This window comes from Thermobia domestica, chromosome 16 (assembly GCF_964235325.1).
Source record: "Thermobia domestica chromosome 16, izTheDome1.hap1.1, whole genome shotgun sequence".
NCBI lineage: Eukaryota > Metazoa > Arthropoda > Insecta > Zygentoma > Lepismatidae > Thermobia > Thermobia domestica.
Window position 1 is genome coordinate 179,686,963 of NC_137469.1, and position 17,187 is coordinate 179,704,149.

At 34.2% G+C, this 17,187-nt stretch overlaps 1 protein-coding gene across 1 annotated transcript in view; it reads right to left on the reverse strand.

Moving 5' to 3' along the window:
* LOC145672701 (phospholipase A2-like) overlaps positions 1 to 1,855 on the reverse strand; it is a 162,801-nt gene extending 160,946 nt beyond the window's left edge. Inside the window, exons 1-2 of the mRNA XM_081741870.1 lie at positions 1,822 to 1,855; positions 342 to 498 (exon numbers count right to left, since the gene is read on the reverse strand). Of these exons, the coding sequence (XP_081597996.1) occupies positions 342 to 498; positions 1,822 to 1,855 (191 nt within the window). The remainder of the gene's footprint in view (positions 1 to 341; positions 499 to 1,821) is intronic.
* Positions 1,856 to 17,187: the final 15,332 nt, after the last annotated feature.

A 17,187-nucleotide genomic window follows, 5' to 3' on the forward strand; every position in this document is an offset into this window, starting at 1 on the left:
TTCAGCAGATAAATACTGTTTCTACGGCGAACATATTTCAGGTATCTTAAACTATCTAATTAGTTCTGTTTTACTAAAAAAAATCAAGTGTTTTTTGAAACTCAAAACTGATATCAAGTATACATGTATGTATGTTTTCACATATAAAGCTATCATCTTACATGAAGTCATCAAATTAATACCAACTAAAACTTACGTGCCGGTGTGAGGTCTAAATATAGAAATAGCATAACACTAAATATGTAACTAAGGAAATAAATGTGAACAACTCGTAAAGAACCTTGACTTCAATTCTATAAGGAAATGTAGCTCTTATTTCAATTCTTTACATTAATATTTACCTTGATATTGAGCCAGTATTATCTAGTCCATATAAACTTCTATTTGAAGGGATTATCTGTGGGCATGAAACATGGCTTTTACAACATTTATCAACAGTCACATATTCTCCATAAGGTTCTAAAGCAGGAACACTCATTTGACCACACCATTTTGTTCCTGTAAATAAGCAGTACAATATGCTTTATTTTACATATGACCTTAAAAAGAAAGTGCTCTAGGAAAATTCATGGACGAAGCTACTTATTAACAAAATATATCATTCAAATATTGTGAGTTTGGATCATTAAAACAATACAAGTACATTTACTTGACTCTATCTTAAAGAAAGCAATATTAGAATGGCAAAGAACTAGATTTGCACACACCATATACTTCTGAATATGAAAAGCAGAATTAATACTTTCGTAGCAACGCATTCGACAAGAGCATTCGTAGCTTACATTAGGTTCATTTTTCCAGCGTTCCTTCCCTCACACTTCCACAAATATATATAGTTTCTTCGACTTGATGAATAACAATGTTCGTAAATGGTGTAAATTATCCAGTTCCTCGTTATAATGTTTCCTCCATTTCCCGTTCCCGTCCCTCTCTGGTCCCAATATTCCACCCAGGAATTTATTCCCGAACATTTTTGGTCTGCCATCTATCAGAGTAAGCTACCATGCTACGGAACCATGCAGCACAACAGATACAATTATCGTTTTATGTATTTAAAGATTCAAATTCCTAGACATAATTCACGACGACAAAAGATTTTTATCTGAATAATACTACGAACTCCCTTGTTTTATTCCACATTAAATTTCTTCGCGGATATGATTTTGGTTTGTTAATATTGATCCTAGATATTTGAAAGTATTCATTTTTTGAAAGTAATATTTGATACTCTGACGCACCCTTAATTTGTCGTATTACAGTCCCGACAAACTTTCATGAGTTTAGTTTTCTCTGTAATTACTTCTAAGCCCATGACCCTGCAAGCGTTTAATAAGGCCTCTACATTTCTTTCTATTGTTCTCCTATAATTTAATATTAGATTTACGTTACCAGCATACGTTATAACCTGATGAATACCATTCAGCTCTAGGCCTTGGTTGCAACCTTTGATTTTCTTTATAGCGTACTCCAGAACAAATTTGCCATTGCCAAATATTGCATCGTCCTGGCATGAAGCCAAATTAATTCTCTGCTATTTCAGTCTCTCCTTCTATCTTGCTTCTAACTCTTGTTCAGAGTTTCATTACATGGCTAAATTTCTATTAATCTATAGTTGGCACATTATTACATATTTCTTTTGTTTTAACAGTACAAAGTAGCTGCTTCTCTATTGTTTTAACATATTTCCTGTACCAATACTCTATTAAAAACTCGAGTAAACCACTACACTCCTTCTTTACCTAAACTTTTCCATGCTTCGATAGGGAAATTATTCGGTCCTGGAGCTTTAGTATTTTTCATGTTTTGTATGGCATGTTTTACCTCTGTCCTTGTACAGTTCCTCTTTCATCGACATATTTTTTTTTTTTTTTACATTTTCCCTCGGATTTTCTTCATTAAAATGTTCCCGGAAATACTCTTTCCACTTCTTCTTCATCTCCTTCTCACTTGTCAGAAATTCATTGGTTTCGTTCTTGATACAGCGTAGACGCGATATATCTTTCTCCTGCCTACCTTTTACCTTAGAAAGCTTGTATACCCGTCTTTTGTTTTACCCGTCTTTTGTTTTCAGATTACTATGCAACTCATTGCAAATTTTGCCTTTTGCTACATTCCCTGCCATCTTGACGTCTTCTTCACTTCCTTGTATTCATGAGATCTACTTGATTGCCAGAGTTCTGTCATGATTTGTATTGTCCTTTCTTCTCTTTCTTCTTCTCTTGCTTTAATGTTTTACGCAGCTCTTGAAAGCATGCACTATCATATTTCCTCTTCAATGAACTTTCTTCTTCTGTTTCTCCCACAACTTTGCTTACTGATTTTTGGGGCCGCGGTGGTTCAGTGGTAGAGTTTTCGCGTCTGGTGCATGGGTGCCTTGGTTTCATCTCTGCTCGCGCCAGGTGAACTTTGTGGTGGACAAACACGGTGTGCCTTGGTTTTCGCGGAGATTCTCTCCTTTTCGCCCATTTTGTTCATTCCACCATTTCATTCATTTCTCATTATCACCGTTTCCTTTAGCCTAGCGAGCATAACCGTGGGATGTAAAACTTAAGGATTCCGTTTATTTATTTATTTTTGTTGTTTCTTAGAGTGCTATTGATGCTGTACTTTGGTCTACTTTTCTTCCGCAAACAAGTCTTTTCCACTTACTTGCAGTACTAGGAATTTAGTGATTTCCTTTCGAATCTTTTCTCGAATTTCCATTACTGACGGGTATAGCTCTTCTTCTTTCTCCAGATTTTCAAGAAAATTTTCAAACCAATTTTCTATTTATTTAGAATAAAATTTCCTATTTATTTATCATCGACCATTACAGATGTACAATTTTCTTTCAAAATTTGTGATAATGTAATCATCTATGTTTCTTTTTGTTGTTTCAATCGTTTTCTCTATATCTTCTAAATCTGAGTATGAGAAACACAACTCTTCCTTTTATCTTCATATTCTATTATTTCATTGATGCATGGATATTCGTTACTATCATCTTTTTTTATGACTGGATGTTCTACAAGTACTATTAACTCTCCTTTTAACCACTTTTCTGTGTAATAAACTCCTTTCTCCTGTGTCTTTTCTTCTCCTTAAAATTCTCTTTCTATCTTAGTTTCTTCCTGTTATCCTCGTTTTACGTTAACGTTTTATTTTATGATCCGTTATAATAGTTGATACATCTCTTCATCATCTTCATTACCAGTTGATAATGATCTTATTCTTCCTATTTTTGAATTGTTTCAAGCTCATAAAAATAATTATCATACGCGCTTCTTTTCCTTATCAAAAAAATTTTTTTACAGCTTTTTGTCCACTTTTCATCTTCTTCTTTTTTCTCCTTTTTATTTGTAAATTCTTCCATCTCCTCTTCTCGAATTTCCTCATTTATTTGTTTCAAAAAATCTTGTGTACGTTTACTTTCTATATTTTCCTATCTTCTTTCTCTTCTATAATTTCTCCTCTTATACTCAGATGCGTGGAGAAGTACATCCCTCCAATATTGGAAAGGGGGGACATAAAACTAAAGGATTTTATAAGGGTAGAAAAACCCAGCATAGCACATAATAAAAATTCTTTTTCATTTTCTTAATTTATTTCTACGGTGATGATACTTTCTCAAACTAATATACCCTTGCAGTTGAAAAGGCAAGACAAACTTATATAATATCAAATCAGTATAATGTGTTCTTTTATACTATACTGTACGTTATATCTTGGATAGTTTCCCCTTCTCCAGATGTGTGAGCAGGATATTCTCCCAAAAACTGAAAAGGTGCAACGAAAGACTGAGATTCCATACACGTAAGGAAACTCCAACAGAGGACATAAGACAAATTTTTCTTTTATATCTGCGATTATGAGCCTTTCTCAATCTCATATAGCCTTGCAATTTAAAAGACATAGTAATGTAATATCAAATCAGTGTATTGTGTATTTCAATACTGTACGTTCTATCAGTGATCACTTTCCTCTCCCCTCCTCAGATGTAAGGCATGAGACATTCTCTCAAAAAATCTGAATAGCTTGAATATTAAACTCTATAAATATTATATATTACCTAACACTATATATTATCTAATAAAATAATGCGTAATCACTCTACTGATCATTTCTTAAAGCATATCAACGTCACAGAATCAATCAAACAAAAGCCATTTTCTACAACGTTTTCAATAAAGTTATGACCCTACCCAAAAAAGCCCTCATAAAAGACCAGATTTTTCACTCCTCGGCCAGTGACCCCAAAAATTTCAATAAAAACAATCTGAGCAGGCCACGGCAACACCGCAAGAGCAAGAAAGTGTTGTGACCACAAGATGATGAGGACGATTAAAGGTTTCCCAAACGAGCCAGAAAACGACGTAATTTCTGTTCCAATCTCCACACTCCTCTCCTTCACCCATGAACACCAGTTTTATGGTACGAATGATGACTCAGCGGGTTAAAGGTAATGGAAATGCTGACGACGGCTGTCATGTTCCAGTATCCTGTGAAACATTGAAAGTTTGAACAACATTGATTTTTCCTTCGTATGTCTAAGGTAAGTACGATCACTTTGTAATTTTCTCATGATATCAACTGCTTGGTAAATACTGCTCGGTTGTTCTTCCCTATTGTTTGTTCGTAGCAGGGACATTTATCTTTTTGCAGTATGCTACGCTGAACTCTTTTAAATAAAGCAGAGCATTTGCAGAGCGCCTTATTTAGTTTTCATCCAAGCGGCACTCATGAAATTGCTAGTTGTCTAGTGTAAGATGGTGTGAAAAATTGTAAGTCTGAATGCGCTTTTTGATCGTGGCCATATTTTAATGTCTAATACTACGATCATAATACAATGGACTTCATAATACAATGGAACGAAATTACAAGCGATTGACATTTTTATTTTCTTAGAAGAATTTATTTAGAAAGACTCCTTTGATAAATACCTCATCCAATTACATAGATGGCTTTGATTAGATGTGAAGATTATAACATATTTTGTAGTAATTGGATCTTCCAAACAGTTTTAGAGAAATGGTATAAGTGTTGAAGTTTGCTACACTGCCTAATAATATACAATTCAAAGAACTTTCTTTAATTGAACCAACCCAAACTTCTTGTTCTAATGTGATTAAGCATCAAATTAAATTTTAAACAACATATTTTAAAAAGATCTTACAAACACATCATTTTAAGAAGTATATATATATTTTACAATTTTTGTCATATCTCCCAAATAGTTGAGATATAAAATTGCTTCAAAAAGCATTAAGATCTTTATATCTCTTGGAGAAAGTCTGCGCAGTTGAATGTGATGCTTATCTAAACTGGAAACTCTTTTTTCTGAACCAAGTCATTTGAAAACAGTAATTTTTTTAAATTCCTGTAAACTGTGTTTCTGTTTATTTGAAAGACGTTGTATGATGACCATAGTCTTCGACACCAAGGTACCGGTACTTGAACAAGGTACTTCAATGTTAAACTATATAAGTAGACTTTTAGCAGATTCGTATTCAGTTATTTTTTTCCACAACCAGTTTTATTGATATTCAAGGCAGCAAAAGCACTATATTTGTTAACGACAAAGCGAAGTTATTGCAACATGCGTTACACAGTGAATCATGCATATTACACTCGTGAGTTTTGCTATACAGAGGCTAGCCATCAAGGCACGCTGAATAACGCCTGAAGGAAGTAGGGAGACAGATAGCAATACAGTGAACGGAACAAGCAATGCATTACAGCCATTTCAAGAGAAAAAAGGAAGATCCCTCTTTCCACACTTCATGCTGTATTTCTAACTTCCATTTCCTCATCAAAGTTACATGCCTAGACTATTTTACAATTCCATTACGCTTAATCCAGAGCCCTCAAACAACTTTATTCTACGAAGGGAAACGTAGAACACTACACTCATAGATATACCATACATAGACAGTTAAGTAGTAATAGATGAATGCAATTAACCCCACATAATATCGATTGTCTAAATATACACTGGTTTCAAACAATTAGACACATAGCAAACATTCACAATACCATTATAACCTATCATATGTTAATTCCACTTCACAAGTGGTAGAATGAAAGCCGTAGACTGACCGTGGAATAAAAACGGTAGAAAATAGAATGATTAAAAAAAAATTATGAACACAAGTTAGTGAAGGAAACAATTACAGTCAATGAAAAGAAGATGATCCGAGGTTGGATTTCGTGAAATAACATGATAATGAGATGAAAACAGAATTTTATAAAAGGGATGGTTATAATCCGCTAGACACATGATTGCCTGCTTCGTCTCGTCATGTGAAAATGTCTCGTTTTAGAGAGGCGAGAAAAAGCCTGTGTTTCGTCTTGTGCAGTGGCGGATCCAGCTCGTGGGCGGGAGGCCTAGACCCCCGCACTTTCAGATTGACGAAAATAATTTCAGCTATTATTTATATAGTTTTGAAAATTTATAGTAAGGTCATGATATACTTATCATAGTCTAAATTCAGGCAGCCCCCCAGTTTTTACCTTCTAGATCCACCACTGGTTTCGTGGCTATCCCGGTGTCATCTCGTGTTTCCGAAACGAGACAAATTGTTATCTAGTCTCCTTTCGAATAATTTCCTTTCGTAAACCTCATAATAATAGAACTAAAATTGGAAGCCATGCGGCTTCGAAATGCAACGAAGTTTACAAGTTAGAATTGATAATCGGACAAGAGAGGGCTATGGAATGCTTTCAAGACATTTAAAACGCGACGACTTCAGACAAGGACCTGCCACGTCTCGTCTCGGAAAACGGGACGAGACAGACGCTTTGTCTTGTCTCGTCTAGGGATTTAACAAAGCCTATATTGTTTCGCTCATGCTGAATTGGAAGCCTCTCACTAAAGATGAAGTAGATAGTTGGCCGTGGGACAACAGGACGTGACCCACTGAAACCCACCATCCGCCGTGTCCCACCATAAACCAGCGACCCACCATAACCTACATTTTACAATTCAGATACAAACAGGATATCTTTTAAAGATTATACACGGTCTTGATATAATAATAATAATAATAATAATAATAATATTAATAGTAATAAAAATAATAATAATTATAATAATAATAATAATAATAATAATAATAATGGCATTAAAAGTTTTTTAACTTGCCCTAAGATTTGGCAAAACTTACTTAAAAGTAGAGATTTCGGGGAAAGGGTTCCTTACCTTTAAGATACACCTCTGCAACTACCAAAAATTTTAACTAGAACAAAAAATTCCATGTAGTAAGTACTCTACTGTATGTTTTAAGGAAAATAACTGTAATAAAAATAACTGAATATCACGCAACAGTAAGGCATATAATAATTTAATTTTTAGGATATGCAGAGGTAAATATAAAAGCTTTGCTACAAAAATACCTACACAGACCATAATTCAATGAGCTCTTAAATACAGTGTAACGAAATAGCCTATGAGATTCAGTCTACAGAGCAATTATTACTTAAAGAATGGACATACACTATTTCGAGAATCGAGACGGGAAATGTTTACCATATTTTCGTCTCGTCTCGATTCTCATCTCCAAAGCGAGACGAAAATTTTGAGTTAGCCTTGTCCCGTCTCGAGTGTAAAATGTTAATTCTCATGTTATTTTGTTTCTTTTAGAAACGAGATGAGAAATTCCTTTTCTCGTGGGCAACATTAAACCAAACCTAAATATTATTTAAAACTGTCACGTTTCTACTTGTAATGGTATGACCTGACCGATAATTAGCTCCTAGCTTTTAATCTTCTACGAGATAATAATAACTATTATTAGTTTATTATTATTACTATTATTGTTCCGAAGATTTGATAGTTCAAGTATTGAAATATCCGAGTACTCAAATATCTGAGTATAATAAAACGTATGTCATCGCCGATCAATCGCCATCAAAAATCCTAAACTAAAAAAAGTGCGACGTGGATTCGAACAAGCACTTTGACTACTGAACCGCGATCTATACGCGGTAAATGATTCGTCTTTAGTCTGGTTACGTTAGGTTTCTTAGTCTGAGCTTGCAAAGTTGTATGTTATATTTCTTCGATTAGAAACGTCTTTCGTATTTCTTTTGTGAACAATCTTCGCCAAACTTTATATTAATAACTTGAGTTGTTCTTAAACCCTTGGTTCACAAGTTTGTTTTTGCTCCGCACGAAACTACAAATACAGAGATTTAATTCTCATAATTTGCATTTGTTCCAAAGCAGTAGCCATTACCTGGTCAAAGACTTATGTCCGCCACGTTACAGATTAACCATCAGAAATTCATTTCTCGGAAGCGGAAGTTTCACTTTCCGGATTTCGGAAAATTATGGAATTCGGTAAAATTGAGGAATTCAGAAAAAATCCGGAACTCGGAAAGAATCCGGAATTTAGAAAATTCCGAAATCAGAAATTCCTAAATTCCGGATTTTTCCGAATTCCGGAATTTGTCCGGTTTTACTTTCGGGAGTTCGGAAAGTAAAAATTCCGGAATTGGCCATCCATAGTTTACACACAACCTTTCAGAATACTAAACTACTAGCTGTCTACAAACAAAGAAGTAATGGAAATCATTTTGTATCCTGCAATACGTCATGTATTAAAATCTGACAGCAGTTTCAGTATCTAACCAGAAATTGCATGTCTTCAGCTACTGGAAGCTGTATGCAGAATTGTATTGTGCCTTATCTTTCAGTGTCTTATACAACCCTGCAAACCACTGAATGTCTAAACGGCTTTAGTTAAATCCAAGTTGTAGTATTCACAGTTACAGAGGGTGAGTGTTGTATTACTACACATCTGCCTCTGCCGCCTCTGCCAACTCTGGTCGATCTCGCTGACGCGACATGTTTGGTTTCTATACAACCCACAGAAGTGATAGCTGGTAATACAGTGGTCTTAATACCTAACGACACAGAGGGTGAGTGGTGCCCTCCCCGCTGGTCTAGTGGCTAGCACGTGCGCCTTTGATATACGGTGTCGCGAGTTCAATTCCTGGCGGGAGAGCATGTATGATTTTTAACTGTCCTCAATGTTTCTGCGTTCGTGTCCCTGTCGTTATAAGTTATTAGAAAAAGCAAGTTAAACGAGTGAAGCAAGTAAAATTAGCAATAAGTAAGTTACTGAAACACGTTCGGTGAGTCAGTTAAGAAACAAAAATTGGGCAAAGCACTGGCTTTTCGCGCTGCTCATGTGAGTTCGAATTTATCTTGACTTGTTTTTTATCCATTTGAGAGAAAGTATTGTAACTTTTCGCTACAGGTAATCACTCTTTTCGTATTTTTCGCCGTCCTTCACAGTTAAAGTAACTGGCTATTCTTATTCTTTCTACGAATGATGGTTCTTCTCTTTGGTTTCATGTCACACATGCACAAGTAATGAAAAGACGCTGTTAATAATAATAATAATAATAATAATAATAATAATAATAATAATAATAATAATAATAATAATAATAATAATAATAATAATAATGATAATATGAAATATTACTAGCTAACTCGTGTGTGTATTTTGCACAATAAAATTTTATATTGTCATGTGGAAATAAGTAAGGCTGGCTGGGGCCCCCACCCCCAAATTTTTTCGATGCGCCTTATGTGTCCACTGTGTCTAACGTTGGTTCCATCCCACTATCACCTCTTGTTCTCTCGATATAAGTTATCAACATTTTGCCTAAAGACGGCTCTGCCGTAGCCCCATGACTCCCCGTTCTCTGGATATAAATTGCTAATATTTTGTTTGTAAGGGAGATATGGCGTTACAATCATTACGTTTGAAGCAGAATTGGGAAAGATATTGCCTTGCCACAAACAACACCTATTATTATTATTATTATTATTATTATTATTATTATTATTATTATTATTATTATTATTATTATTATTATTATTATTATTATTGTTTTACTTAGCACTAATGTTGCCTTCCACTATTTGCAATGCAATGTGTTACTAAAAAGCAAATCAAACAACACTCCTCGTCATTCACGCTCCCGAGCTCGAAATACATGATTTACAGTTCTCTGTGTTAGAGGAAAGCACATTTATTATATTATTCTTTCAAATAACAAGTTTCACAAGTTACTTCACTTTCAATGCGTAACTTTATATCCTAACTAACAATCATCTTGTTTCGATAGGAAAATAGCCCTCCCTGCAAAAGAAAATGCCTGACCGTAGTGAAAGGGAGTGAATATTCCTTAGGTTATTAATAGGGTCCAATATTTCAATAAAAGAGGATAAGTCACCTGCACAAAAATATTTCAGTAAAAGAGGAAAAGTAGCTCAAACTTTGTGAATACCCATTTATGGGCGAAATTTGGTTCTCTTCGTACTTTTAAAGCCATTTTGATCATTTTCATCTGATTATTTTGGTTAACGAAGTCAGTCAAGATATTTCAACAATAATGTTTGTACCAAGTTTCGTCTCAATGCGCTGAAAATCAAGGTGGTTATGGCATTCACAAATAGCGCCATATATATACAGACAGATAGATAGATAGACAAACATAGGGAGAGAGAAAGTGTCTTGCACCCATCTCCCTTTTCGCACCTGTGCTGCGTCAGAGCTAAACCGGGCCTCTTCGCAAAACGTATTGACCATCCTAACCTAAAGACAAGCCTCTTAGTAGTTAACTTGGAAACATGGTTGAGAGGTTTAAGGCATATAGTGATTGTATTTTTAATAACCATGAGTATGGGTTTCGAACCCCTCCACTTCCATGTTTTTTTTTATTTTTGCAACTACGTCGGAACGTTCAATTTTTATTCTTTACTAATTGCAAATGGCGTTTACATTCAAAATAAGAGGAATTTTGGTGGCATTTGTTCGGATATTATTCTCTTTCGAAACGAAGACAAGAGTAAAAGCAATACTCAATGACAAAAAGTATTATCAGTACCAAACATTACCAATAATAATTGCTACGAATGACTAAATACGACCCCTTTTACCATCTCTCGTGAGCTGTATGTATTATTAACAAAACAATTAAAAAATGTTCTTGCCGGGGATTTGAACTGGCGTTCCTTGCATTTTTAAGCAAGCACCTTAACCACTACACCAAGATCATGGTTTGGTGAACGCTGAGTTGTAGGTATATTTGTTCTATTTGTGTTTTATGTTCCCACTTCGACAATTTTTACTCTTTTTTCTCCATTTAGCAGGTGTTTCTGGCTTTCTCTTTCGGTGTCATCCTTTATTTACACTATGCACTATTCGTTTTCACAAATTGTGCACCTCTGCAATGTCTTATTCAGATTAGACTTTTCTTCTTGCTTCTGAGTAAACATTTGATTGATTTAATTCTCATACTCTCCATGGATGGAGCGCAGGAATGCCAGACTCGAAGAATAGGTGTATATTAGTTTCCTAACAGATAATACCTAGGTAAATACGTTCCTGAGTAGTGGTACATTTCAGTGCCATTAACACATACTGAAATCTGAATACAATCATATTTATAATTGATATGTTCCTACTCAAGCGTCCACAATGATCCATGTTAAAATTTTAGGACACTTGTTTTATAATATTATAAATAATGACTTCTCCAAAACTATGAAGAAAGAAAATCAATTATATATGACGCAACAATTAAATTATTTGACCAAAATGATGCTGATCTCAATAACATCATAGGATTCGTTAGAGGAATTAAACAAATAGTTGAAAATATACTAACAATAATTAATGATAAATTTAATGTTATGAAGTTTAAAACCTTTACACCATAAAGGTGAAATGGAAAAACCAAGGGAAATCGAATTCATCTCACTTTCTTTTGTGGCAGGCGGCTACAAATCATCACTCTTATCCCTAAAGAGTATTTTTCAAATAAGATTATTGGGGGGAACAGTCCCCCTAGTTCCAAGATTGAGGAAGACATCTCCCCCTTATCCCCCGGAATTTCCGCCAGTGAACATGTAAAAAATATTTGTTATGTATTCACTAAATCCATAGTTTGCTATTATGAGAATATGATATTAAACATGTAGTTGTAGCATGCTTACTTGCATGTTTACTTGCTTTAAAGTAAATAGAATAGCATGTAGTAGTATTCTATTTACTTTAAAGTAACAGAAAACAAGTGAAATTATGAAGAGATTAGTCAATTTCTGATGTCATCATTTACTGATAATTGGAAACAAGCATATGATGATGAGAAGGTATGAATTAAAATCCTCAATGAGTGGCCGGAAATCTAAAATAAAACATGTTATGATTCAATAACGCCAACATTCAAATTCAGTCTAAGTTTGTTACATTCCAACCTACTGCATCACTAAATGGGCATCTGACTGAACGTATATACACACAAAAAGTTAAGTAATGAATCAAGGAACAATAAATCCTGAGAGAAATATTCGGATATATGTGGCAGGGAAATGGAGAATGGAGGAGTTCCTAACGACGAACTGCATAAGTTGTACCGTTTACCAAACATTATTAGAGTCATCAAGTCTAGGAGGCTCAAGTTGTCAGATCATGCAGCCAGAATGGAATAAAAGTAGGATCACTTTTAAAGTCATAACTGGAAGACCAATCGGAAAACAACCCATTAGGGGAGAACAATATTAAAATGGATCTCGCTGATGTAGGAATACGAAGTAGAAACTGAATCCAGTTGGCTAACGATAAAAGTCACTGGAAAGCTTTTGTCAGTTTGGCATTGAACCTCAGAGTTCCATAGATAATTGTGTTAGTTATTTCTATGACTTACAGCTGGAAATAAAGCAAGGATAAAATTTTTCATATCTAGATCTCAGGACGTAGAAAATTAAAAATTTGGGAAATATTTCTCTGTGACTACACATAAGGGATATGAATTTACGAAGATTCGGAAGAAAGGCGCAAGTATACAATACCAGTGGAAGATAAGAAAAAAAGTAGTCAGAGAGTGGAATAATTTCTTATGAAGATAAAATATGTTAACGATATGTATCACCCTATGAATATACCGCGGAATCTAAAAGTTAGCGAAGACATGCTAGGGACTTATATAAGACTCACGATACTTCATGAATAGCTAAGGAATCCGTGTCTCAGATTAGGAATGAAGAGGTAATCAGTAGAGATAATATACTAATCGAAGTCATTAAAAGTATGCTTAAAAGAATAAGAAAAGATCGTGGCGAGTTTGTAATTGAAACCTACAAGATATTTGAGTGCACAAAGAATTTCTTGAAAACGACAATGATACATTTGGCTACTAAAAACTAAAACGCAGAGATATCCTATGATTAGGGAACTATTAATATTATATTATGTGATGAGTACTGCCCAGAAGATTGTATTGAACAATGGCGTTGAGAAAAAGTTGTTAAGATTTAGTAAATCTAAGGATATAAGCTATTCTCTAGTGGTTTTGAAAAATTGGGTTAGGATTATAGAATAGTGTAGTAAGGTTAATGATGTATTTGCTGTTCTAAAAATACTTTTGACCATTCCAAATGTGAATTTGTGATCGTTCTAAAGAAGGTATTGTTGGAACGGAAGGATAAAAGATTGATAAGAAACTTCCATGTGAACCAACAATTAAGGGTTAGAATAGACGATAAAGTGACCGAGAAGAGTGCAATTGAAACAGGAGTTCTTCTGCAACTTTGCCCATCACAAAAGAACTGGTTAGTAAAGTGAAGAAAGATATGCATAATTAAAATGATATTGCCTTAGGAAGAAAAAAGACGTTAGTTGTATGTGGTTTGCAGATGATATTGATTTGGCTGTTAAATTTGAAAAGAAAACACTAGTAAATAAAGTATCAACAACTTGAGGAAAATCTGCTTAGATTATGAGAAGAAAATGAAGGTCAGAATAGACCAAAGTATCATTGAATGTATCAAGTATGGGTATATGAGTTGAGAAAGTAACAGGCGATTAGTTTCCGATGCCTAATTGATATTAAGGGAGACAAAAACTGAAATAAGAGCAAGGATAAGAGCAAGTCTTTCGAAACGTAAATGTGAGGAGTATTAAGTAAATTCTTTTGAATGGAAGCGAAAGATAAAGAGGAAGTGTTTGGAATAGGAGGGGAGGAAAGAACAACAGCTATATGATAAAATTAAAAGGGGAATGTATTCTGATTTGAACATTCGTTAAGAAGGAAGGTGGGATGTAAGGGTAAAGGTGAAGAAGGTGAGTTTTTATTTTTCATTACTACTAAAAACATATTGTCAAGTACTATTGAAGCAATGACCTTGCTGGGCTATCTTGTCTTAACATTACTTCTCTTTGATATTTTATTTCTGTAACAACATACAGAGTTTTTCTAAGCCTGTTTGACTATCTGCACTCTGTAACCCTATTGTAGTATATACTCATGTTACACCGTCAACTATGCAATAGTTGAAGAATATAGTTAAAAAGTTTCTTATAAGTGCATATTGAATCTTATCCAGTCTTTGCTATGGAGAATTTAGCAGCAGCAACTGCCATTGTGACGTTTTATCCTAATCATGTTCATGTCACGTGTGATAATACTGCTGTAGATTATTGTCTTAAAAAGAAAATTTTACGTCTTAATATGTTGTTGTTTGTAGTGCATATTTTGTAACAATTGCACTACTATAAATCGTTTTTTGTAACAACTTTGCATAATAAAGCCTAACGTGTTCTGGATCTGATTCTTTCTATACCTTCAGTCGATCACAGCTTGCAACGTGGATCACAGATCTATAAAACCTGGGATCCGGCGATAAAAGATATAGTTGAGCTTGGTTTACGGTGCGGTGAGGATTGTGCATCGCGCGGTGGGGAGCATTGATTGATTCACACAGTAATTTTAAAATACTGTCTTAATTCACAAAGTTGCTTTAACATATAATGAGATATATAAGAATTATTTTGTTTGTTTCTAGAATAGTGTTCCCAAGTTCTAAGTGAATAAATCCGAAAACGAATACATTTATAGGTAAAGTTTCAAAAATTACCCCTCTTTTCGGGGATATTAAAGCTAAACTTATTTCGAAGAATATATCACTTATTTGCAAGTTACATTAGATAAGAACATTATTTCTAGTTTAATTGCGCCTTAAGTTATATGTGTCTGAATAAAAGTCTACAATTTCAGTAAGAGAAAATATCTTATGAAGTATTGAAATTGAAACATTTTTGAAGCAAAGCAATGACAGTCGAGCTTCGAAAATTTGCATGAACATTTACTTTAACATGCTGATTACAACCAAAGAAGTTTTGTTCTACCCTATACAAACGTCCGCTTATTAATATAGCAAAAATACACATTTTCGTTAGTCTATGTTCTCTATGTAATCCTAGTTTTAAGGCTTATATGTACTATTACATGTATACTAAAAATCTGCAAATGTCTGTCAAGTCGCTATTGATAACATTATAGCGACATAAAAATTAGACTCTTGAGTTGGTTTTTCTTTATACATAGTCAGCGTTTTATAAACAGAGGAACAGACACATAAAGCGGATTCAATATATTTCGAGAAAAATTAGTTTTCACGAAGACTCTGAAAGAATCTTCCACGAGTGGTCGTGGTATCATAATATATAAAGTTATGTCTTCATGTACATTTTCTTCAAGCATTAAAAGGGAACATTTTTTTCAAATACCTTATCTTAATGTTGCTCATAAACTGTAAATCCATGACAGACCTAAAAAATCTTAACTAAAATCCAGAACGAATGTGGGATTTACCTATATGATAAAGTAAATTGCAGTATTGCCAAAAGTTTGTTAAAATTTCACTACAAAACATTACATTAATAAGAATGAGCCTATAGAAGCTTATTTTCTGTGTAGATTGAGAGTGATACATAAGATTATGACAGATGCTACAGCATAGAATAAATAATAATAATAATAATAATAATAATAATAATAATAATAATAATAAAGATCATATCATTAACTTTACAACGGAACTTTCTCAGTAAATTACTTTGGCTTCATTTGATACCTTCCAGTGACACAAAAAAATCTTCAATCCTTAGAAGGGGTGCAAAATTGTTTCAATAAAGAGACTGTATAGAGTTGTCTCAAGCGATCCTGTTATGTTCGTCCAAACTTCCAAATCAATTTCCTCTCCTGGAAGTGAAGGTAACAATTTATCAATCTTTAATTCGTCATTTGCCCATTTACCTACGCAGCAAACTTCCCAAATTTGAAAAATTCTCCTGTAGCGTCAAATATACAATATCCTAGAAGTGTGCAACCTTTTGCCGACAGCCCCTTCTTTAAAAATGGTTTGCCACCCCAATCATTCCACACCTCGAACCAACTATCAACAAGGCAATCCACGCCACTCATTCCTGAACTTCTGTAATAATGACTGAAAATCACTTGCAACAATCCATCGCGTTTAACCAGTCAAATAACTGAACTATCATGTTCCTAGCCCGAAACGCGATGCAGAATTCACAATACAGAAAGTAGAAAGAAAGAGCTTAAAATTGTAATAACAAAGAGAGTGGAAATGGGAAACACAATGGAGAGAAGTAAATGGATCAAGAAAAAATTTAAAAAGGGTGATCAAATTTGAATGTGCTCTACGAGTTGTAATAAAGTCCATTGGTACTAGACCATGTAAAAAATGCAGAGGCTCGTCCCGGGAAAATATGCTACGAATAACTGCCGAGGAGACCAATACATCACCATCTACTACTCAGTGTAAATTCGGCCAATCCCATAGTAACTTAATTAGTATTAGAAATACACCATGACAACTCAAATTTAGTTTATGAGGAAAGTAAACTAATTAATATCCGAACAATGCATACTAGCTTAGCAGTAATAGTAGGCACTGGATCACTTCTATAATTGTGGAGAAACGATATCTACCGCAAAGCTGGGAAGTAATACAAGATCAAAAGCACATCAAAAGTATTTCAAACAAAACTACTAAACTGAAGTACATCGCTCTTATTAAATTTTAAATTGGTCATACTGTATTTTCACAAATTATATAGTCTAACATTGAAATTTTAATGCTATTTACAGCCGTGATCTGAGAAACACTCTATGCTAAGAATAATCTTTAAAAAGCACTATATATCCTAAACCTAATGAACTAATTCTTCTAGAGGAGCATTAAAACTGGCAGTTCTCTCAATCAGTGATCAACTCAATACGTCAACAAAAAGCCAACGTATTTACAGGGAGAATGATAATGATTCCAGCAGGATCATTTTTTCTTTCTACTGACATTCAGAAAAAAATCATGACCTAGCATATTTG